The sequence below is a fragment of the Sorex fumeus genome, unplaced genomic scaffold (genome assembly GCF_029834395.1).
Source record: "Sorex fumeus unplaced genomic scaffold, SorFum_2.1 ptg000008l, whole genome shotgun sequence".
Taxonomy (NCBI): Eukaryota; Metazoa; Chordata; class Mammalia; order Eulipotyphla; family Soricidae; genus Sorex; species Sorex fumeus.
The window spans coordinates 29635090-29659282 of record NW_026606065.1 but is presented as its reverse complement, the minus strand read 5'-3'; the positions used below and the strand labels follow the sequence as shown (position 1 = coordinate 29659282).

Below are 24193 nucleotides of genomic sequence, written 5' to 3'. Positions count from 1 at the left end.
AACTGAAAGTGGAGGGGGCAGAGTGATTGTTAGGCAGGGAGGGCATTTGCTTTGCATGCAGCCGATGTGAGTTTGATCACCAGCATCCTATATGGTCCCCCGAGCACTGCCAGGAGTAATTCTGAGTGCAGAGCCAGGAGTAACCCCTGAGCATCACTGGGTGTGACCCAAAAAGAAAAAAACAAACACCTCCACCCCCCAAAAAAACTCCCATTAACAAAAGAAGCACTTAAAGTTGAGGGAAAGGATAGATTCACTTTCAGCAGTAGTTTTTTTTTTTTTTTAATTTTTGGGTCACACCCAGTGATGCTCAGGGGTTACTCCTGGCTCTGCACTCAGGAATCACTCCTGGTGGTGCTTGGGGGACCATATAGGATGCTGGAAATCGAACCTGGGTTAGCTGCGTACAAGGCAAATGCCCCCGCTGCTCTATCATTCCCGCCCCTTAGTAGTAATTTTATTCTCCGTGTGTGTGTGTGTAAGGGCTAGTAGAGGAAGGGCTTGATCGCGGGAGGGAGGGAAGCCTCACTTTCGTAACCTGGATGCTGAGTCTTCCAGGAGCTGCTTAGCGGGCTGAGAGCCGAGATCCCATCCCTGGGGGTGCTGTCACTGATCCCTTGGGGCTCAGGCCGAGTCTCCCTACAGCTTCCTTGCTCACCCAGAGCAAGAGAAGTCCATTCCTTGGGAGGCTGATGGTATCCTGGTGCTGGGCTTTGAGGACTGAGAGCCCGTGGGACAGCAGAGACCAGAGGCACCAGATATGGCCCTGGAGTGTGCAGGGCACAGTGGTCGCACCTCAGGGAGCGTGCTTGGCTGTGATCCTCAGCACCCTATGCTGTCCCCCAAGTATCACCAGCAGTGGTTCCTGAATAACAGCAGGGAGTAAGCCCTAAGCATTACCCGATGCGGCCTAAACCCCCAGATAATCACAATATTAAAATGCTTGTAATTGTGGCAGCAGTTTAAGACCAGACAGTGTCTCCAGAAGAATGAGGGGAATCCTTTCCTGAGTGGTCATTTGGGGCAGTGGAGAGACAGCGCTGAGCACTGAGCGGGGAGCACGCAGGAGGCCTGGGTTCAGCCCCCCTGCCCCGCCTGGTCCTCTGGGCATGGCTGGGAATGCCCCCTGAGCCTAGTGTTTATTTGGGTCATCTGAGGGGCGGCGGGGGTGCTGAGTCCCGCTGGTCTCTCCGAGCCGCCCACCTTCCCTTGGTGTTCTCCTGAGGTCACCCCAAGCTCTCAGCTCTCACGGCCGCTCCCCGTCACTGGATAGTCCTACTGGGCTTCACTGCTGCACTACCCCAGATCCCAAACCTCCGTTCCACTCCGACCTGACTTTGGGGCATTTTGTCATCTTTGTCTTCCTGCCACATCCATGGTTTCCTGCTCACGAGTCCAGCTCGGAGCCCCCAGTCTGGTTTATTTTTCCCATTTCCTGCCGTGGAGAGCTTATCCTCTTTCTCTTACCCACCAGCGGTGCCCGTCAGCAGGAGACTCCGGAACCCAAGTCTAGCGCTGACATTGATGGTAACATGTTGATGCTGGAGTGTACCGCTGGTGGCTCACACTTGACTGGTCAGTCAGACTGTGTAGCAGCAGAAATTGGGACTGTTGCCAACATTTCATGTGACCCTTTAGTCCGGCCTCGTCCCTCAAAATGGAACATGAATCAAGCACTTTCAGGATGCTGCCAGTGGCCAGACTGTGAGGAACTCAGAGGAACTCATCACGACTGATCTGAACTGTAGACCCTTCTCTCCATTCTTTTTTTTTTTAATTTTAATTTTGGGGCCACACCTAGTGATGCTCAGGCCTTACTCCTGGCCCTGAGCTCAGGGGTCACTCCTGGCAGTGCGTGAGGGACAATATGGGAGGCCAGGGATTGAACTCAGGTAGGCCCTGTGCAGGCAAATGTCCTCCCCACTGTGTTATCGCGCTCCCGTCCCTCCTCTTCACTCTTGATCATTTGTTCCGGAAGCAGTCAAAGAAACAAAACTTCCCCCGTCAACAGAACAGAACAAGAATTTCTCTTCATCATTCCTCTTCTTTGTGCTCTTGTTTCAGCCGGTGCTGAGGCTCGAGCCTTGGGCCTCGCGCTCAGGAGGGTGTGCACTCGGCCACTCCGTCACCCCCGTGAGCCCTGGAGCGAGTCCCCTTCTTTGTCCGGACATTTTCAGGATCCAGGCACACCCCTTCGCCCAGATCTTCCTTCCTCCCTGAGACTGTTAAGGACTCGCAAGACTCTCGGGAGGACTTATCTCAGGAGAGAAGGTGTGGTGCCCCCCCCCGCCCCCCCCGCAGCTTCCTGAAAGTCCTCCAGCCCCTAATCTGCTGAAGCTGTGGTCATTACTTTACGGCTTCTTAGTCTAAGAGCCTTGCCACCAGCTGCCCTCACGCTGGGGCTCTTGATTTGGAGCTTATCCAGCATATCTGGTGAGCCTGAGACATCACAAGGGCTCTTGCAATCAGAAGAGGGGGAGGAGGAGGGGGAGCAGGGGGAAGGGGAGGGAGAAGGAGAGGGAGGAGGAGGAGGGGCATGAGGGGGCCAGAGGGAGGAGAATGAGGAGGGAAAGGAGGAGGAGGAGGAAGATGGGAAGGAGAGGGAGGAGGAGGAGGAGGAAGATGGGAAGGAGAGGGAGGAGGAGGAGGAGGAGGAGGAGGAGGAGGGGGAGGAGGAGGAGGGGGAGGAGTTCTACTTGTGGCTGAAGATAAAAACGATGAGTGAGAGGTGGGCAGCTCCTGAGCTGGAGGCTGCAGGTCTCGGGCGGCTGAGGCCAGTGAGGACGGGCTCCCCTGTCCCGTCACTAGAAGGAACCAGCCCTGCTGACCCCTTGATTTTTACCTCCTGTAAATCTCCTTTCTGATTCCTGCCCCTGGGAACCTCAGATAAAGAGTTTGCATTGTTTGAAACCACCCAGTGTGGGGGAGTCACGGTCCTAAAGCAAACACAGAACTGGTTCCGTCCTAGGAAAGCTGCCCGCGTGCCCACTGGACTAGAGGGTGAGAAGAACACTCCCTCCCTCTCCTTCATTTGTGCAGCAGGACGGGTGCTGGCCTTGCACCAGGGCGCAGGAAAGAGCCAGAGGCCCCAGGTTGGGCCAGCCCCGTGCCAGCTGTGTCACGTGTCTAAAGCCTAGGCCCAGGTCAGGGGTCCTGGTGGACGCAACAACTACTGAGCTATTGCCGGGGGAGTGGGGTTTGGGGGGCGGGGGCTAGGTGGAGAGGGCACTGATTGATGAGCAGCCAGGGGATGCAAGGACAGGAGAGGCAGTGAGACAAAGGGTGAGGCCGAGAGGACAAGCTCAACCTTCGCTCGATAACCCACAGCTCAAAACTTCTACACTGCACTGAAAAATAGTAATTCCAAGAGCTCAGTTGCTCAGAACAAGCTCTGGGTAAATTGCTCCAGGTGAAACTAGATCCCATAATGTGATGGGATGGTCTGATAAAGATTTTCAATGAGTTTTACTCCATAAAAAAGGTTGCAAAAATTATACATTAAATGTTTTGCAATAACCGAGATATCTTCCCCTTATTTTTTTGGTTTTGGGGCCACACTCAGCCATGCTCAGGGCTTATTCCTGACTGCCCCCAGGGATCATTCTCGATTGTCTTGGGGACCATCTGAGGTTCTGAGGAGCAAACCCCGGTCAGCTGTGTGGAAGGCAAGCCCCCCCCTACCCGCTGTGCTATCTCTCCATTCCCCCCCCCCCCCCCCCACCTTCTTTCACCCTGGTGGCTGGGAAACGCAGTCAGGGAGTTCCTAAGAATCGCGACCTATACAAGTTTCTCAGCAGATCCCAGACAGCCCCCGCCTCCCCCCCCTCGCTCCCCCCCCCAGAAGTCTAAAGGAGCCTTGAGGAGCCCCTTAGCACCCAGTGGGCGGGGTTAGTGTTCTGCTGCCCGAGACCCCATCCCTGAGGGAACTCTGGAATTCCGTCCTCTCTCTGATCCCCGCCACGGTTTCCTCGGCAGAGTTTGCAGGTAGCGGGTTAATGGGTCCCGTTCCCCACACCTGGTTCTGCTCATGGGCGGCTTGTGCCTACGCCACCTTCCTGGGGCTGTAGTGGCCAGTGGCGTTGCTCAGCGCCACTAAGGAGTGTGGGGTGTGATGGGCTGTGTCGAGGTGGGGAGTGTTGGTGGATTTGGCTCACACCGAACCCGCTCTTGGAGCCCAGGTCCGGGGCTGTCCCATCCGAGGTGCTGAAGGAGGTTTGCCCCGGGGCAGCACTGCTCACCCAGAGGGGCCTGTTGACTGCGGCTGCTGGAAGTGGCCCCCAGAGCCAACCAGCTTTCAGCATTTCTCGCAGGCAGCTTTTCCTTCTGTAGGGGACAGGGAGAACCTCTGACTGGTTCAGGCCCAGACTTTTTTTTTTTTTTTTTTTTGGTGGTGGGGAGGTTGGGCTACACCCCGTGATGCTCAGGGGTTATTCCTGCTTCTTTGCTCACAAGGGGGGCCTGGTGGTGCTCCAGGGACCATATGCAGTACCGGGATTGGAACCAGGCCAGCTCCTTTGCAGGGCCTGCAGGCCACTCTCTGGCCCTGTGACATTTGATTCTGCCCACACTAGTTTTGAACCTGCTCTCCGTCAGCCCCTTTCCGCCCCTCCCTGGAATGCAGGTGACTGGTGGGGTTTTCTGGCCAGGAGTGACCCTCAGGTTGCTGGTGGGGGTTTCTGGCCGTGAGCGAGCTCTTTCTCTCTGGGAAGTCACCTGCTTCTCTCGCCCTTTCTGCTTACGAGGAATCTAGTGTGACATTTCAGTAACTGACTTTTCTGGGAAACCGTTTTCTTCCCTGCGGTCGACTGAGCGGGCTCTGACTGCCTGAACTGGGGTTCCTGGAGGGCTTTCCCAGGTGCCTTTGTGGGCCACCCTCCTCCCCGCAGATCCTCTATGCGGTGGCCGGGATGCAGGCGGGAACAAACCGGGAGCCATGGGGCAGTTTGACATCCTGGGATTTGGTCGGGGGCCGGAACCTGTGTTTTTGGAGGAAATGTGTTTTGGGCTCCTTGGGTCTAGCGAATAACACTCAGACACCCTCACACAGGGTCTCCCCTGCCTTGCGGCTTTGCTCCCCACGGGCATCTCTTTCCTTTCGTGCTTTTTTCTCGGGCGAGCCAGCTTCCCCCTGTGATGGTGGGGTCTGAGGGCACCTACTTGCCCTTTGATGCAGACGTGTGCATCAAACTGTGCCCTGGGGTTTGCAGAAATGTTAGGGGGGAGGGGGCGTGCTCAGGGATTACTTTTGGTTGTGTTCTCAGGGGTCACTTTCGGTGGGTGCGGGAACCATTTGGGGGGTGCTGTAGGTAGAACTGCACCCAGGTCTGCTGCGTGCCAGGCAAATGCCTACCCACTGTGCTGTCACCCCAGCCCTGAATGAAGCGTTAGGTTTTCCATGATGGAGCAAGTGGCTTGTTGGCAGCTCGTTGGCGGCTCAGCCTGCCTTTCTGGAACCTGGGCTCACCCGTTGTCTCCCCGTAGCCTGGACCTCATGGGACAGCCGCCCCCCTTCCCCGTGGGTTCCCTTTCCTGCTCTTAAGTGGGCGTGTCTGCCGTATGTGGGGCTGCCACAGTGGGGGAGAGCCCCCTTGGTCTGCTTCCTAGGGCCCTGGCTCTGTGCGTGGGGTCCATGGATTGAGTCCCCCAGAACATGTCTCAGGACAGGCTGAATCATGGACCTGGGAGGGGTGGGGGTGGGTGGGCGCCCGCTGCTGGCAGGATCCTTTGTCTCAGAATTGGGAACAGCCCGAGCTGGTGTGGAAGCTACTGGAAAGGAAGCCCGTCCTCTGGTACAGAAACCCTTGTTTTCCCCGTCCTGGGAGAGGATGAGAAGAGAGAGTATTTATTTTTCAGAGAGAAAATGAAAACATTTCCCAGATGTTCTTGATGGTGTCCTGCTTGGGGAGAATGTGGCCAGAAGCTTCTGGAACCCCTGGCTGCTTCCTGTGAGGGTCGAGTGGGGGAGGGGGAGTATCTGGAGTGGTCTCAGGGGTCTTAGGAGAGGGGGAGGCTGGGTGGTTGGTTTGACTGCTTTTCATATTCATGTGGTGCTCCTTCATCTGGCGTGCTGTGAAGCCAACTCATCCATCACGGACTCTGTAAACTAAGGAATTTTAGGTGTTTTGAAAACCTGAATATTTGGCTTCCAGAAATTAAATATTTGGGGAGTGAAATCTGAGGTCAGCAAGTTCCTAATAAAGCGACGATAGGGCCAGAGTGCTGGCACCGTGGGCCAGTGCTTGCCTTGTCCGCAGTGGGCCCACAGGCTCCCCTGAGCCCTCCGAGACTGAGCCCAGAGCACCGCTGGGGGTGGCCCCAAGCCAAACATACCGAGAGGAATGCTTTGCTGGGTGGGCAGTGGGGTCACGAGAACGATAGCATGTCTGGATGCATGAGGGAAGTCGGGGGTCCCAGGGACCCATCTGTCATGTGTCTCCCATTGTTAATGCAGGCGCAGTTTGCAATAGTGATTCATCGATATTTTTCACAGCAGCCTAGAACACAAGTTTGAACCCTCTCATGGTATTAATTTTATTGTTGTAATGTGAGGAGCCGGGCGGGGGGAGAGGGCTCGGGAACCTGGGGGCTCCTCCAGGGAACTCTCTGCCATGAATGCTGGCTCAGACAATCAGCAAGATCCCTCTGCCTCATCTCATGCAGCGTTCACAGCTTTTTTTTTTTTTTAATCGTTTCTATGGAATTTTTTTTTTCTTTTTGGGTAACACCTGGCAATGTACAGGGGTTACTCCTGGCTCTGCACTCAGGAATTACCCCTGGCGGTGCTCAGGGGACCATGTGGGATGCTGGGAATTGAACCTGGGTCGGCCGCATGCAAGGCAAACGCCCTACATGCTGTGCTATTGCTCCAGCCCCACTATGGAACGTAATAGCACAGCGGTAGGGCATTTGCCTTGCACGCAGCCAACATGGCCGACCCGAGTTCGATTCCTCCGCCCCTTTCGGAGAGCCCGGCAAGCTACCGAGAGTATCTCACCCATACAGCAGAACCTGGCAAGCTCCCGTGACGTATTCGATATGCCAAACACAGTAACAACAAAGTCTCCAATGGAGATGTTAACTGGGCCCGCTCGAGCAAATCGATGATCAACGGGAGGGCCTTTACCTTTTACCTTTTATTTTTTATTTTATTTATTTTTTGAGTCACCGTGAAAGATAGTTACAAAGTTTTCATGTTTGAGTTTCAGTCAAACAGTGATCAAACACCCATCCCTCTACCAGTGCACATTCTCCACCACCAGTATCCCCAGTATACACCCCCTCCCCCTTTCCAACCCTCCCCCTGCCTCCATGGCAGACAGTTTTCCCCGTACTCTCTCTCTACTTTGGAGCATTATGGTTTGCAATACAGATATTGAGAGGCTATTATGTTTGATCCTTTTCTTTCAGCACACATCTCCCATCCCGACCGAGCCCTCCAACCATCATTGTCTTAGAGATCCCTTCTCTATTCCAGCTGCCTTCTCCCCCAGTTCATGAGACAGGCTTCCAACTAGGGGGCAGGATTCCTGGCCCTTGTGTCTACTGTCCTTGGATGTCCGTCTCATATTTTGTGACTTCATATTCCACAAATGAGTGCAGTCAATTCTATGTCTGTCCCTCTCCTTCTGACTCATTTCATTTGGCATAATACTCTCCATGACCATCCTCCACTTATAAGCAAATTTCATGATTTCAATTCTAACAGCTGCATAGTTATTCCATTGTGTAGATGTGCCAAAGTTTCTTTAACCAGTCATCTATTCTCAGACACTCGGGTTGTTTCTGGCTATTATGAACAGAAGTTCACAACTTTCTGTTTGGAAATTGAAATGGCTGTCCACAGGCTGTACTTCCCGTGTGCGCATCTGGGACAGATGGCCTCAGTTGCAGGCCACTGAGGTGGGCCCTACCTTCTCTACCTGCCCCAATTTGCAGAGGAATGAGGCAGAGGTGAAGGACACTGTGTTCCCAACACAGAGTGTTTGTGATGTGAAGCGCGTGGGTGTGCTGGTGCCCAGGGCCCTGGGTGCGGTGCTGTGACTGTGTCATGGGGCATGGGTGCCCAGTGGGTTTGGGGCAACACCTCCCAGCTCAGCGCTGTCAGGAGTGGGTGGGCGGTTGGGGGTCACAGGACCTGTGCTGCTTAAACAGAAGCGACATGCCAGGGCCCATCGGGGTTGATATCCCTCATCTCTGGTGCCTACTTGTTTTTGTTTGGGGCCCATGCCCAGTGATGCACAGGACTGACTCCTGGCTCTGTGGTCAGGTGGGGCTCAAGGAACCATATGGGGTGCCGGGAATTGAGCCCCTGGGCAGCTGCTTATAAGACAAGCGTCCTTCCCGCTATACACTCTCTCCAGCCCCTGCTTTTGCCACTTTAAAAGTTCGACTCTGGTATGGGGGAGATTGTCTGCCATAGAGGCAGGGGTTGGGGTGGGATGGGGGGATACTTGGGACATTAGTGGTGGAGAATGTGCACTGGTGGAGGGATGGGTGTTTGCTCATTGTATGACTGAAACTCAAACAGGAAAGCTTTGTAACTGTATCTCACGGTGATTCAATAAAAAATACTTTTTTTTTTTAGCACCAGCTGATCTTTCTGAGGATAAGAATGCCTACCCTCTATTAGCGAAAGTGGAGGTTTCAGACAGTATCGCCTCGTCTCGAGCAAGGTGTCGGGAGAGGTTCAGGATGTCACACCCCCGTGTGTGGGTTTCCATAGAACAAGGGGACACATAGCACATAGGAGGAGCCTGCATACTGGAATCTGGCAGGGCTCGGCTCTCTGGCTCTGTTGGGGGTGCTCTGGGGAACGCTTGTTCAGTTCTGCTTCATGGCACTGCTGTTAGAATATGGGGTGACTGTGCTAGAATACGGTATGACTCTCCATACTGGAATAGGGGGTGACTCTTCGTGCTGAAATATGGGTTGACTCTGCTGGAATATGGGATGATTCTGTGCTAGAATATGGGATGACTCTGCCCATGCTGGAATACGAGGTGACTCTCCGTGCTAGAATATGGGGTGACTCTCTGTGCTGGAATATGGGGTGACTCCGTGCTAGAATATGGGGTGACTGCCGAGAGGGACCAGAATCATTTCCAACCAAAGATTCATGTCTAGAAATCAGCATCTGTTTGCAAACCAGGGAACCAAAGATTAATTTGCTTTGATTTGATACTCAGTGGAGCCAGAAATACTCACGGCAATGGACGGGTGAGACTGTGTGAGACTTGTCTGTTAGAAATAAAATAACAGGTAATTGCTGTATCGTCAATATTGTTATTTTAGGCGAGTCTCCCCCTTCCCTCCGCCCCCTCCCTCTCCCGCTCCATATCCCTGCGCTCCGTTGGAGCTCCCGATTTGCAGCTGTGTGTGTTGGTGCCTGCGTGCCCGCAGCTCTGGCTGATGCTGTTCTGTCTCCCCAGGTACATGTGAAGATGGCGGACGAGGCCGTGTGCGTGGGCCCCGCGCCCACTGGCCAGAGCTACCTCAACATGGGCGCAATCCTGGAGGCCGTCAGGAAAACGGGAGCCCAAGCTGTGAGTCCGAGGGCAGCTCTGCGCAGTGCAGGATGCTGGAGCCTGTGTTTAGGAAAAAAAAAAAGGAGAAGAAAGGAGGATTGAGAATGCTGTTGGGGCCAGGCGCATTGCGGGGGCTCACGGTGGCTGGATTCGCTCCTGGAAAGCAAAGGCCCTGGAGCACCTGGCAGTGTGGGCCCTGAGCCCCAGGTGCCCGATGGAGGGGGTGCATACCGGGGAGCAGTTGCAGCTCATTTCCAAATTTGCTGGGGCGGGGGTTGGGGGGAGGGAGAGAGAGAGATCGATCCCAGTTAGTTTTGAACATTAACCCTTTCAGAAGAATACACGTATTAAAAAATTCTGTAAGAGCCTCAGGATTCGAAGGCACTGGCTTCAATTTTAATTGTTTAAAAAAAAATTGGGGGTGCTGGAGCAATAGCACAGCGGGTAGGGCGTTTGCCTTGCATGTGGCCGACCCGGGTTTGATTCCCAGCATATGGGAATATGGTCCCCCGAGCACTTCCAGGAATAATTCCTGAGTGCATGAGCCAGGAGTAACCCCTGTGCATTGCCGGGTGTGACCCAAAAAGTGAAAAAAAAAATTTGGTAGGCTTATTGAGATCATCAGAAATAAAAATTGTTGCTTAATTTAATGTGATGATGGCAATAGAATTACATGTAAGTGCCATGAGAGGTCAGGGCTCCCAGCCCCAGTTTGGTTTGAACGGAGTGGAATCCAAGGAAACACACTGGTGATGAGGACCAGTGATTTAAAAACAAAAAAACAAACAAAAAAAAACCTCAACTAATTACATATAATGTTAAAATTACGCAGAATTTTCTCTCAGAGTGAATGGATACAGCCAACAATTAGCCTGGAGTGCTTTCATTGGTGTCCACATTTATTTCTTGAAAGAAGTGTTTTAGTAAGATGCATGTTTAATGAAAACCTGAATTCATGAACTCACTTTATAGATGTTTACAGTTCATTAGCGGAGTTAATGGAAGTAAAACTCTTAGCTTTTATTTTTGTTTGTTTTTGGTTCATACCCAGCAATGTGCTTAGGACTTACTCCTGCCTCTGCACGCAGGGATCACATCTGGAAGGGCTCTGGGAACCATATGAGGTGCTGGGGAGCGAACCTGGGTCTGCTGCCTGCAAGGCAAGCGCCCTACCCACTGTATTACCGCTCTGGTTCCAAAACTCTCAGCTTTTTAACTATAGCTTGTCAGAATATAATCTTTAGTGGAATATTAGTGACATGAAATTATTGGAATAAAACTCTTTCCCTCTGCTGCAGGTTAAGGCTCCATTTAGCATTTTATTTGTTTTTATTTATTTATTTTTGCTTTTTGGGTCACACCCCATGATGCACAGGGTGCATCCTGGCTCATGCACTCAGGAATCACTCCTGGCGGCGCTTGGGGGACCAAATGGGATGCTGGGAATCGAACCCAGGTCAGCCGCGTGCAAGGCAAACGCCCTCCCCGCTGTGCTATTGCTCTGGCTCCCATTTAGCATTTTAAAGTCTCAGATGTGTGGTAACCTCTAGATTCTGATATTGATGCCTTCTGAAGTTTCTCTTATAGCAGAATTTTCATTTCAAAATTTTTTTTAAATTAGAAGTATATTCCACATTGCAGAAATGCAGTGAGTAGATTTTTGTTGGGCCAGTGTGTGAGTCCTCCATTCGAACAGGAGAGAGGAATCAGCCTGCATTGCTAGGTACCTGTGAGTGATTAAAAATTGGGGGTGAGGGTACTGGAGCAATAGGACAGTGGGTAGAGTGCTTGCCTTGCACGCGGCCAACCTGGATTCGGTCCTTGTCACCCTGTATAGTGTCCTGCCAGGAGTCATCCCTGAGCGCAGGAGTAAGCCCTGAGCACCTCTGGTATGGCCCCAAAACAAAAATGGGGCCAGGAGAAGGACTAGAGAGAGTGCTCAGTGGGCTGAGCATGTGCTTTGTGGGCAGGAGACCTGGGCTCAGTCCCTAGCACCATCTGGTCGCCCCCAGTTCCTGAGAGTGAGCCCCTACAGAGTCCCGAGTAGCTCCTCGGCACTGCTGGTTGTGGTTGTGGCTGCGACACCGACAAACGGAGCTTGGGGTGAGGAAAGAGGAATGGCTGCCAAGAGGAAGTAAAGCCAGACTTTCGCTTGAGTTAGGTAGTGGCCGAGTTTATTAAGGTCTTTAAGAATTAAATAAATTTGCTAAGTTCAGAAAGCCGCCATTCCTGGGCTTTGAAAGGAACTGTAGTTTTTAGAAATCTATTGTGCTTAGGGTTTCCATGAACATCATTGTTTTTCTTGGAGGTCGGGAGTAGGGGTTACACCTGGCAGTGCTCAGGAGTCACTCCCATCCATTAGTGGGCCTGGATCCCGGCAGTGGTCAGGAGTCACTCCCATCTATTAGTGGGTCTGGATGTCAGCAGTGCTCAGGAGTCATTCCCATCTATATGACTGGGTCTTGATTCATCACAGTGCTCAGGGGTCATTCCCATTCTTGCCTGGGTCTTGATGCCAGCATTGCTCAAGGGACCAGGTAGTGCCAGTCTTTGTACCAAGGGCGTCATGCTCCTGGGCCTCCTAAATTATTGTGCTACCTGCCAGCTGTTTCCAAACTCGAGTCCAGAGTCAGCCTCAGAATCTGAAGAGGGGACTGTACCCTTGGGAGGGTGTTTGCTTTGCAGACAGCCAAACTGGGTTCAATACCTGGCATCTAATAGGGTCCCCTGAGTACTGCCGGGAGTGATTCTTGAGTGCAGAGCCGGGAGTAAGCCCTGAGCATCCCTGGTGTGACCCCAAAACAGAAGAAAAGCAAAAAGAAAAAGAAAAAGAAGAGGGACAGCGTGAGTTGTATCATGAAATATGCCGGGGACACATGTGCAGGGCAGAACCCATGTGTGTTGATGGCCTGATCCCAGTGAGGACACAGGGCAGCTGCCAGAAGTTTCTAGAACTTGAGATTTGTCGGTGCCCCAGAAGGTTGCCGGAGCAGGCAAGCGAGTCCCTTCCTCCAGGGCTCTGTGACAGTAGGCACGGGTGCATGGGGACGGAAAACTGAACGTGGTCTTCGTCTTCTTTCTCAGGTCCATCCAGGCTACGGATTTCTTTCAGAAAACAAGGAGTTTGCCAAGTGTTTGGTAAGTGGGTCACAGAGCAAGAACCGCTCACCTGCATATCTGTGGCTGCCCAGGGGGCCTGTGCTGGTGGCAAAGCTGGGAAAGTCCCAGCAATTTTTTCTTCCTTCTTTTTTTTTTTTTGGTGGGGGGGGACACACCTTATATGGCCTAGAGTTTCTTCCGCCCTGAGTGCCTGGGTACACTTGGGGTCCCCCCATCTAGAGTGAGCGCTCTGGGCCCTTTGAGTTCCATCCCCAACACCCTGTAGGGTCCCCCAAGACCCACTGAGTTCTCCTAGTGCAGGCCCAGGAGTCAGCCCTGAGCAGTGCTGGGTGTGGCCCCCAAACAAATAAACAAAAAAATGATTTGAATATAGATTTCCTGTTTCAGCATCCTGGTAGAGTGGATGGTGGGTTCGGCTCATGCCTGTCCAAGGAGGTGCTGCTCTGTCTCGCCTCTCGCCTGTGGTTGGTGTAACGCAGTCCACGCCTCCATCCCGGGTGGTGTGTGGCCGAGAAGAGGCGCAGAGTCAGAGGGGCCCGTAGAGCTGCGAACACTGACATTACGGCCCTTGGCAGGAAAAGCCCGTCCACTCCTGGGGTAGCTGAAAGCTCAGGCCCCAGAGATGGCATGGCCACGCTGGCATGTGCATCCGTGAGTCACTCACGTGGTTAAAGATGCTCCTCTGGGTCTGCATCTACGGGGCCCGGGAAGGATTACAACTGAACCGCAGGGTCTGGGCAGGAGCGCAGCCCGTGTGCATATCACGGAAGCTACATCAGGGTCGCGCAGAGCATCTGCTGAGGACGGAGAACATGGTGCCATCCAGGCGCCCTGGGACGGATGAAGGCAAGAGAGAAGAGAGGCTCTTCCCGTCTGGGCAGGTGGTTCGCACAGGGGCACTTTGCTGTCCCGGGTGTTCTGCAACGCTCTATCCCCTCCGTTTCCCTGCATTTCCCTGCCTCCACCCAGCCTGACCCCACGTCCTCCTCTGCCCGGCTGCTGGCTGCTTGGTGATTGACCGTGGGCACCTCTGACCTCTCGGCCCCCATTCCCAGCTTCTAACTGGCCCTTGCCCAAGTGGCGTGCCTACTCTGCAGTTAGGTTGCCGGCGATGATGCAGTGCTTAGGTGGGCTCTACGCATGTCCACCCGTTACAGACCATTCCCCCAGGTCAGCCCTTCTCACGCCCCGTCTGCAGGATTGTCCTGGTGAGAGGTGGTCGCTCGTCTCTCTCCTGGAATGTTGGGGCGGGGTGCCAAAATTGTTCCTCTGTTTCAGTTTCCTCCTGAGACAGAGGCTTGGTGAAGGTGATGATAATATGCTCACACACAGCAGTGCTCACTCCTGGCTCTGTGCTCAGGAGTTACTGGGTGGCTGGGGATGGAGCACAGGCCGCGTGCACGGTGAGCATCCGACTCCCTGTGCCATCTCCTCACTGCCCCCCTGCTCCACTGCTCGAGCTCTTTTTTTTTTTGTTTTGTTTTGTTTTTGCTTTTTGGGTCACACCCAGTGATGCTTAGGGGTTTCTCCTGCCTGGCTCTGCACTCAGGAATTACTGGCAGTGCTCAGGGGACCATACGCAAACTCCTTACCCACTGTACTATTGCTCAGGCCCCAAGGTAAATTATTCTTTATGCTTAATTTTTATCAAATTGGATCAAATGATACATAATTCCTACTTTATATTATTTGAACAAAGCCATATCTTTTTTTTTCCATTAGTGAATCACCTTGAGGTACAGTTACAAATTTACGAACTTTTCTATTTTAGTCACACAATAATCATTTACCCATTCCTCCACCAGTGCCCGTTCTCCCCCACCAGTGTTCCCAATATCCTTCCCACCACCCCCACCCCATCCCGCTCCCATCCCACTCTGCCTCTGTGGCAGGGCATTCCCATTTGTTCTCTCTCCTTTTGGGTGTTGTAGTTTGCAATAGACTTATTGAGTGTCCATTGTGTTCTGTCTATAGTCTACTTTTGGCACGCATCAACAAAGCCATATCTTAATGTTTGCTATTGTTAAAATAATCCATGGAGTAAACAATGCTTTAAGTAATGCTTATGAAGAATAGCATTAAAACTTTTTTTATTTATTGTAGTCTTGGGGGCCAGTGCTAGTGTTTGGTCCATGTGGTACTGGGGATCAAACCCCAGACCACACATGTTCTACCACTTGAGTCCCATTGCTAGCTCAATAAAACAATTTTTATATGCTGAACAAAATCTTATTTTCAAACGGATTTCCAGTCTGTATTTTCCTGGTGGACATCATGGTTTTAGTTGGTAAAGCAATATGATGGGAAGTAATGCAGGGCCTTAGGACTCACAAAATAAAATTGGGGCTGGGAGGAGTCCTTCGAAGGCTGGAGGCCCCACGTTTGATCCCTGGGGCCGCACCCTACCCCCACCCACCCTACCCCCACCCAGCATCTCTGGGCTAGAGTCTCCCTGGGGATTCCAGCACCTTTAGTTCAAGTAGAACTGAATCTCTGTGCCAGAACCCCTCAACCTTCAGGCCCACGCAGCCTCCGCACTACTTGGGATCCGTCTGATGAAAGAGAAGTTGTCTTGTGTGGGGTGAGGGAAGGCTCACCAGCGGTGCCTGGGCTGACTCCTGGCTCTGCCCTCAAGGACCATATGGGATGTTGAGGGTTGAACCAGGACCCACTGTCAGCCAGGCAAGCACCTTGTTTCTGTACTATCTCTCAGGCCCAAGAAGTTTTTTTGCCCATCTACAGAGAGATGCCCTTTTGGAGAGGGCGGAGGGTGGGAGTAGAGAAGGTAGGGTAGGGACATCCCTGGCAGTGCTCAGGCCTTACTTCTGGCTCTGTGTTTAGGGCTCACTCCTGTTGGGACTTAGGATGGGGTGCCGGGGATTGAACCTGGGTCAGCTGCGTGCAAGGCAGATGCCCGCCTGCTGTACTCTGGCCCCAAGAGATGTTTTTTGTGTATCTGCTGGTTTGGGGATCACACCCCCAGCTCAGACTCTGAAAGCTCAGACTCTTCCTGGCATGCCCCAGCCACACCCCACTGCTACCCAGATAAACTAAAAGCTGCTCTTAGTAAGGTGGCTTTCAAGAGCAGACTCCAGATAGCTCCCACATTTCTCATTGTAAAAAGAGTTTGATCCAAAGATTAGCAACAATGTGTCTAGAGAATGTAGCCAGGTCTGCCTCTGCAGAACCTAATCTCAGATGTTCATGCCTTCCTTCCTGGGTATGGACCTATGAAGAGCCACAATGCAGTTTACAGAGTCTTTGGGGGCTGGGGTTCCGTGGAGATCCTGGAATCTGGGCGTTCATTTTGTGTGTGTTTGCTCCAGGACTTGTCAGGACTCTCGGCAGTTTCCAAGCTGCTGCCTGGTCGCCTGGTGGAGAGTGTCCAAGGAATGACACCAAGCTGAAGATCAGAGAGGCGGAGGGGTTCAGCTACACCCTAGACTGCTTTCCCCAGATGCATCACAAGGGGTCAGAAACGGGGGCGGAGGAATCGAACCCGGCTCGGCCAGACTGGCTGCGTGCAAGGCAAACCCTCTACCGCTGTGCTATTGCACCAGCACACAGAACATACAATCTGCCCTGTTCAATGTTGTATTTTATTGTTTTGAGGGGCCATACCCAGTGGTGCTCTGGGGCTACTCCTGGCCCTGTCTGTGTTCAGGGGGGATCATGTGGTCAGGGATCAGATCAGGCCTTTTGTATGCAAATCACGCCCTCATGCCTTCTGAACCAGCTCTCTGACCCCCTTTTCAATATTACCTTATTTTGGGGTCACAACGAGCAGTGCTCAAGGATCGCTCCTGGTGGGGCTGGGGGAACCATGTGCCATGCCCGAGATCAAACCTGAGTTGGCTGTGTGGAAGGCAAGTGCTTTACTTGGTGTACGCTCCTTGGCCCCCATTTTCAGTATTTTAAATGTATGGTTCAGAGGCATTCAAAGCATTTATGGTATGCAGTTATCAGTACCATGCATCTCTAGAACTTTCTTATCGTTCCAAACTCAAACTTAAACTCGGCACTCATTAGATAGTTCCAAACTTCCCACTTCCCCGCCCTGCCTCTCTCTGACCCCCCCATCTCTCTATGAATTTGTCTGTTCCACATATTTTATGTAATTGGAATAATATTTGTCTTTTGTGTCAGGCTTGTTTTACTTCATATAATATCTCAAATTCATTGATGTTCCATTGCTTTTTTAAAACTGAATAATAGTTTATTATATGAATGTACCTGACTTTGTTTATCTGTTGCTTATCACCCAGTTGGGACAAATATCAGACTGAAATGACCTTTTTTGTTTTCGTTTGGGGGGCCATACTTGGTCGTGCTCGGGCTTACTCCTGACTGTTCAGAGGTCACTCACTGAGATCTTGGGGACCATATGGCTGCTGGGAATTGAGCCTGGGTCAGCTGCATGCAAGGCAAGCATCTGAGCCCCATACTGTCTCTCTAACCCTTAGTTTTTTTTTGCTTTTTGGGTCACACCTGGTGATGCACAGGGGTTACTCCTGGCTCTGTATTCAGAAGTTACTCCTGGCAGTGCTCAGGGGACCATATGGGATGCTGGGAATCGAACCCGGGTCGTCCGCGTACAAGGCAAATGCCCTACCTGCTGTGCTGTCTCTCCAGCCCCACCCTTAGTTTTTAAAATTCTATTTTATCATCATCATCATTATTATTTGGATTTGAGGTCACAGGCAGTAGTGCTCAGGGGTTACTCCTGACTCTGTGCTCAGGGATCACTCTGGGGCTCTGGGGACCCAATGGAGTGCTGGGGAGTAAACCTCGGTCAGCCGCGTGCCAGGAGAGGGTCCTCCCCGCTGTCCTGTCGCTCCCACCCCGCAAGCCACTACTCAGACTTCCATATGTGCTTGTTTCCACCTTTTGTATGAGAGAAGTTGCTGAATTGAAATTTGGAATACTGGAAGGAAACGTAGTAAGTCTCTCCTATGTCAGCCTTTATTTTCCTGGGAAAGTGCTGATTTTCACGGAGAGTAGCCTTGTGACCTCTGACCTCTTATAATGAATCCTTGTTGACTTTTTTTTTGTGCCCTCTACTAGGGTCCTCAGCAGCCTGTGCTCCAGCCCCACCGAAAGAGCTGTCTCTGCCCCTCAAAATATCCTTTTACCCATTTACTTGTATGTCACTGCTAAACTTAGAATCCAACAGGAAAGATTATTTTTGTGTGTGTCCTACTGTAGGTAACAGACGGAGGGTTCTGTTGAATTAAAACGTACCATTAATTATCACTGTCACATTTAGTGAATGATTCCTATTGCCCAAAGGTTCTAAAATTACACTTCTAAATGCATGCTTTCTAAAATGGGTAAAAAGGCAGAAATAACGTGAAGATTGCCAGGCTTTGTTTCCGGACTGGACCTTACTCACGGCTCTGCCTCCAGTTTCCCTGGCATCAGGTGGGCGCGAAGGGTGTGCCAGACCTGTTGCTTTGCGGAGAGGGTCTGGTGCGTGCACATGTGCTGCACACTTCTGCCATGAGTGTGTGCACACACGCTTGTGTGTGTGCCTGTGTTGTTCTCCCTTTGCATTCAGGCCTTTAGATGCTGGTTGCCTATCAGGGATGAACAGAAATGAAAACATCTGATATTTCTTCTTATTTATTTATTTACTTATTTATTTATTTGCTTTTTCGGCCACTCCTGGCAGTGGTCAGAGCTCGCTTCTGGCTGTGCACTCGGGGATCACTCCTGGCGGGGCCTGGGGGACCATACTGTGTGCCCCAGGGCCAGCTCCCGGGCCAGCTCCCTCCCGGCCGTGCTATCTCTTTGGCCCTGGTGTGCTGTATTTCTTAGCAATATTTTATTTATGGAAGCAATGCTCACTGGTGGATGTTACATAATGACAAAATATTTAGAAGACTTATAATTTGTTGCTCTACATTTGAATCGGGCTTAAAATAATTGCTGAATCTGCAATGAACAGCGGGAATTTTTTCTGCTATAATGTTCTTCCCTCCCTGCCCCATCCGTGCTGGAAATTGGAGTCAGGGCCTTACACGCGCAGGGCAAGTGCTCTGCCAGTCAGCTCCATCCTGACCCTGGTCTGTTTTTTGATCCTATTAGAATTTTTTTATTAAGAAAAGAAAATCCATGAAAGGAAATTCATAAGACCTGGAAGTGCATATTCTATATTGTAATTTTTCTTTCTTTGGGGGGGGGGTTATACCCAGTGATGCACAGGAGTTACTCCTGGCTCATACACTCAGGAATTACTCCTGGTGGTGCTTGGGGGGCCATATGGGATGCTGGGAATCAAATCTGGGTTGGCCATGTGCAAGGCAAATGCCCTACCCGCTGTGCTATCACCCTAGCCCCCTAATTTTTTTTGGAGGCTGAATTTCTACTGAAGGTATGTTGGAGTCAGTGGTGACTGTGTTGGCTCATATATTAAATAAATGTCATACAGTTGAAGTTCTCCTGTCCATTCAGTTTTGAGGAATTTCAGTGTCTTCTTTATGTTTCTTTTTACCAAAATATTTTGTTTTTGTTGTACCATCATCCTTTACACTTGAGATTTTCCTGACCAAAAGGAAGAGAACAATGTTTTGTTTTTATTCTTGAATATTACTGCAAAAGACACCCATTCAGGGCTGGAGAGATAGCACATTGGGGAGGGCATTGCCTTGCATATGACCAACCCGGGTTCTATCCCCGGCATCCCATATGGTCCCCTGAGCACCGCCAGGAATGATTCCTGAGTGCAGAGCCAGGAGTAATGCCTGAGCATCACCGGATGCAACCCAAAAACTAAAAGCCAAAAGAAAACAAAAACAAAACCCCAAATAAAACAAAAACAAAAAAACACCAATCAGTATCGAACTGTGTTATCTATAAACATTAATTTCGGCCAGGTCAGTGGCTCAGAGGGCTAGTATGAAGGCATGCTCAACCGGGAGTTCCAGCTTCAATGGTGCCTGGTAAACTGGGTACCTCTGGGTGTGGCCCCGAGCCCCACCCCCCCAAAAAAGAAAACTCCAATATAGCAACATGAACTTTTCCCGGGTGATCTTGGTCTGACCATCTTAACTCCCGAATGGTCACCGTAAAAAGAAGTTGCCTTCTGATGCCACTAAGCTTAGGCACTGGAATAGAGGTCCTCTCCTGGGTGACGGACACCAGGGGCCTCTGGGGGCGTAGGCTGGAGCAGCATCGCCTCTGGCCCACCCCAGCATCCGCCTCTGGGTGCAGAGAGCACAGTCCCTTTTGCTTCTCCAAACGCGCAGAGAGCTTGGTGTGTGCGCTGTTTGCTGCTGCTGCTGCTGTTTTTATCAGGTCATATCGGCAGTGCTCAGGGCTCTCTCTTGGATCCGAGCGCAGGGCTCACTCCTGCTGGGTGCAGGGGACCATATGGGGTGCTGGGGATCAAACCTGCGGGTAACTGAACATAACGAGATCGTTATTTTGTTTACATGAGTTACTGGTATCATGCCTTCTGAGGAAAGTGGGAAGGTACCAGACACTGGCTAGATGCTATTTATACTAATTACAGGAGAACAGGAAAAAACGAATATTTTATGGCCTTATTATTGAGGAGGTAGGTAGGAAGCTCGTGAATGCGTGAATGCAGCCCCGGGTGAGCCTCACAAGGGGCAGTGAGGGGCACGCCAGGCAAGCCCAGATCTCTGTGGCTTCCCTTCACTTCATCCAGGACCGAGCCCGGGTCACTGTGGCTTCCCTCCGCTTTATCCAGGACCGTGCAGTGGCATCTTTTTGCAGAGACCTGGGGTATGTGGTCTAAGAGATCAAAGTCAGGGGCAGACACCAGAATCCAGCTGTCCTCTGATAAGCCAAACGTTAGGGACCCTCCAAATGCCAGGCATGTCCACATTTACTGATCTGTGTTAACTGTGAAGATTGATTCATTCTTGTGTGTGTGTGTTTGTGTGTGTGTGTGTGTGTGTGTGTGTATGTGTGTGTGTGTTTTGGTGCTCAGAGGTTACTCCAGCCTCTGCTCTCAGGGATCACTTCTGGCTGTGCTTGGGTACCTTATGGGATACTAGGGATCAAATCTCTCTGGCCCCTCTTTCATCCTTTTAAAAATGAGCAAACATGGGGAGTTTTTGTTTCAAGGTGGTACATTTTGATCGAGCAAATTGCTTGCAATGCTTGTTATTATTATTTTTTTTAACTGAATTTGTGCCAGGGCCTCCCAATCACAGAAACTGTGCCAGGAGGTGGCCGAGGCACCACTTTGGACAAGGTGACACAGGAAGGTCTGAGAGGGTGGCCTTAAAGCGAGGAGTTTGTGGAAAAAGAACCTTCTAGACAGACAGAGGGAGTTTTCGCCCAGCCGGCTCCCAGCCGCTGGCCCTGGACCCTGTTAGGGTGCGGATCGTGATCTCCCTGTAATGACAAAGAGACTCCAGAGACTGCAAACAGCAAGCAAGGTTTATTGTGAGACTGGCTAGCCAGGGTCAAACCACCTACACAGACATGCAGGTCAGTTAGGTGAGGCAAGACCCCGAACTTCTTCAAAGGGGATCTTATATAGGCCTTCACTGGCCGTTACAGCAGAGCCCGCGCATTTCATAGCCAATAGATTTGTAATAACAAATACTTTCCTAACCAATCCAATTAAGGGTACATCACTTCTTAGCCTATAGTTTAAAGATCAGCATTTGCGTCAGTGCTTAGGAATGTCGTGGTTTTTAGGGCAGTCCTGGGTCTTGCAACATGGGTTTTGTGAGAGACATCCGGTTATCTGGTCTGACCCCCACCCTTCGAGTACCTGTATCTGAATTCCTTGCTCAGGAGCAGAAAAAACAGTTATTTTGCAGTGCAGGTTCCTGTAAAGCGGATCTGAAAAAGCTCATCTAGACCTGTTTCTTGAAAAACCAGTTATTTTGCAATGCAGGTTCCTATTAAGCTAAGCTAAATTAATTCTGGTGGTGGTCCATTTTGGGCCTGTCCCTCACAGACCCTTCTTACACACATCTCAAAGCCATCATCCTCTGCAGTGTGCTCTTAGCCCCAGGGGGTGGGGGTCACTCCTGATGGTACCTGGGGACGTTCTAGAGTAGGGGTCAGGCCCAGGCCTCTCCATGTAAAGAGTACCCTCAAAGGCCCGAGTGATGACACATTTGCCTTCCCTGTCGCCGACCGGGTTTGAGCCCGGCATCCTGTAGGGTCCCCCAGCACCACCAGCAGTGATTTCTGAGTGCAGAGCCAGGAGTAACCTATGGGCATCGCTGGGTGTGGCCCAGAAGCAAACACAACAAAGCATGTCCCCAGCCCATGGAACCATCTCCTTGGCCTCAGATTAGTATTGCTTTGGTGCTGGGATAGAACCCAGGGCTCGGCCAGCCCCACCCCAGCCCTGCGCCCGCACTTCCAACTCACCAGTTCTGAATTCGGTTGCTTCTCAATTTAATAATGGGTGGCAAGCCTGGTGCTGCTCAGCGATTACTCTTGGTTCTGTGCTCAGGGCTCACTCCACTCCAGGTGGTGCTCAGGGGCCCAGGTGTGGTGTGGGGGGATTGAACAAGGCAAGTGCCCACCCTGCTGGTTTCTCTCTGCTTCTCCCGGGACCGTGGATTAGCCCCATCTTTGCCAGTTCTACCGGAATTAAAGGTGTCAGTCAATGTTGGATTTAGATCCTTTTTCGTTTTGAAGGGTTGGGAACTTTTCAGTCTTGCCATGCCCCGGATCATGAACTCTAAAATTTGTTGGTTGAATTACCGAATAAGCCGATAGGTTAGTTCCTTCTTTATTATTTTTTTTCTTTTTCTTTTTTTTCTTTTTCCAACCAGGTCTTATTTTCACTCCCAGGAGCCTGTTTGAAACACCAATCTTGCCCCAAGCGGCCCCACGTGTATCCTATGTCTCGCCGTATCTTCAGTGGGTGAAGGGTAAAGATGTCCTGTTTGTCTTTGGGGCATCGTGCATGGTGCCAGGACGGCCGTGTTGCCTTAGCCCAGGCTGGTGGCTCCCGGCACTCACAGGGTTAAGTAGTCAGGTCTCCGCCGACCACGGTCCAGCCGCCGCCCGCCTTCGCCGCGCTCATTAGCGGGGCTGGCCAGGTTTCAGCACTGTCCATGATTTACATCTCAGTGAGCAGTGGCCGCCCTGGTTCAGGAGTTGTCCCTAAGCCTGATGAATATATATTGGGAATAAACAGGAGAAGAATTGAAAGCCAAATACCCTGCCAGGCCTTTCAGCAGCTTCTGAAGCTGCCAGTGGGTCTCTGATTAGCAATGCATGAAGCGGAGCAGAGAGCGGGGATGAGTTCGGGAAAGGCGTTACAGGTGGGCTGCCCCCCGCAGCCCTGGCCTGAGACCACCTTTCTCTTTCACCTGCCCCCGGCCCTTTCTTCCGGACCCACTCCCAGCCCTCGGCCGGCCGAGCTCCACGGGCGGTCCCCAGCCGCCGGCCCCTGGGAGCACTTAAGCCCCGGCTGATTGTTATGCAATGAACCCTCCCAGGCAAAGGGCCTGGCAGGCCCGAGGGCTCCCGGGGACCCCATTATTGGACGGGGATCTCGGCGATTCCTTTTGGGATTCCTTTCCCCCCCTGCGCTTGATTGCTACCAGCTTGTCCGGGCCTCTAATAGCTTGCGGAGATCATTAGAAATCTGTGGAGGCCCCGGGCCGCGTGGTCGGCCGCTGAGGGCAGGGAGGGATGCCGGCCGGTGAGATTAGAAAGAGAATGGCTCAGAGGAAAAGACCGTGAATGGGCCCCGGATATGCACCCGGGCTGCGGATATGCAGAGATAATCCGCTCCCCGCCCTTTGTCTGGCCCGCTAGCACGCCTCCAGCTCCAGGCCGGCGCTCCACTAGCCCCTCCTTAAGGTGATAGAAAAGAGGTTTTCTCCTCTCCTAGGCGTTCTGCAGCCTATTTAAGGAAATCCCAGGCCCAAGGAATTGCACTGCGGTTCAGGCACGTGCCCTCCTCTGCAAGGCAAGGGGCCCGTCCGAATTCAGGCCTAGTAGCCTTGGAACATGGTTGCCCAGTACTGCCAGGAATGATCCCTGGGCACCCTCTTCCCCTGCGGCCCACCCAATCCTTCCTTTCCTCAAACAAAGTTGCTCCGGAGTCTGGTTGCCCCTGTGCTACCATGAGGAGGACCAGCACCAGCACTGCTGCTCTAAGCCCGGGATGCAGGGTCCTCCCGGATGGGAGCTGGAGTGTAACGCTTTCCAATAGGGCTGTTGGGGCAAACTCCTTCTGGAGGGGAACTTGATGCCATGAAGCATTTTGAAATTGGGAACTTGGTTCTAAGTCACTTGCATGGATGAAGTAGGGGATAGGGAACAGCAAGCTAGCGACTTGGATTTCAAGCACTGTTTAGGAAGTGTTCTGCATCGGTTCCAGGCTAGTTTTTAATGGAGGAGTACCGTGGTACATTGGGGTTTTTTTTTTTTGAGGGGGGCTTGCCGTGTAGCTGAAGACAAGATACTTGAATCTAAATTTAGTTATCTCTCTGTTCTGATCAGTATTTTGTAGCCTTTGCAAAAAAAAAAAAAGTAACAATAAATTTACTTTCTAGATGACTCCGTGGAATTATTCTTTCTGGAGACTTGCCAGA

General features: G+C 51.7%; 1 protein-coding gene across 1 annotated transcript in view; it reads left to right on the top strand.

The window, feature by feature from the left end:
• Positions 1-24193, top strand: part of PCCA (propionyl-CoA carboxylase subunit alpha) — a 274548-nt gene that overhangs the window by 31617 nt on the left and 218738 nt on the right. Inside the window, exons 5-6 of the mRNA XM_056109803.1 lie at positions 9429-9542; positions 12609-12662. Coding sequence (XP_055965778.1) covers positions 9429-9542; positions 12609-12662 — 168 coding nt within the window. The remainder of the gene's footprint in view (positions 1-9428; positions 9543-12608; positions 12663-24193) is intronic.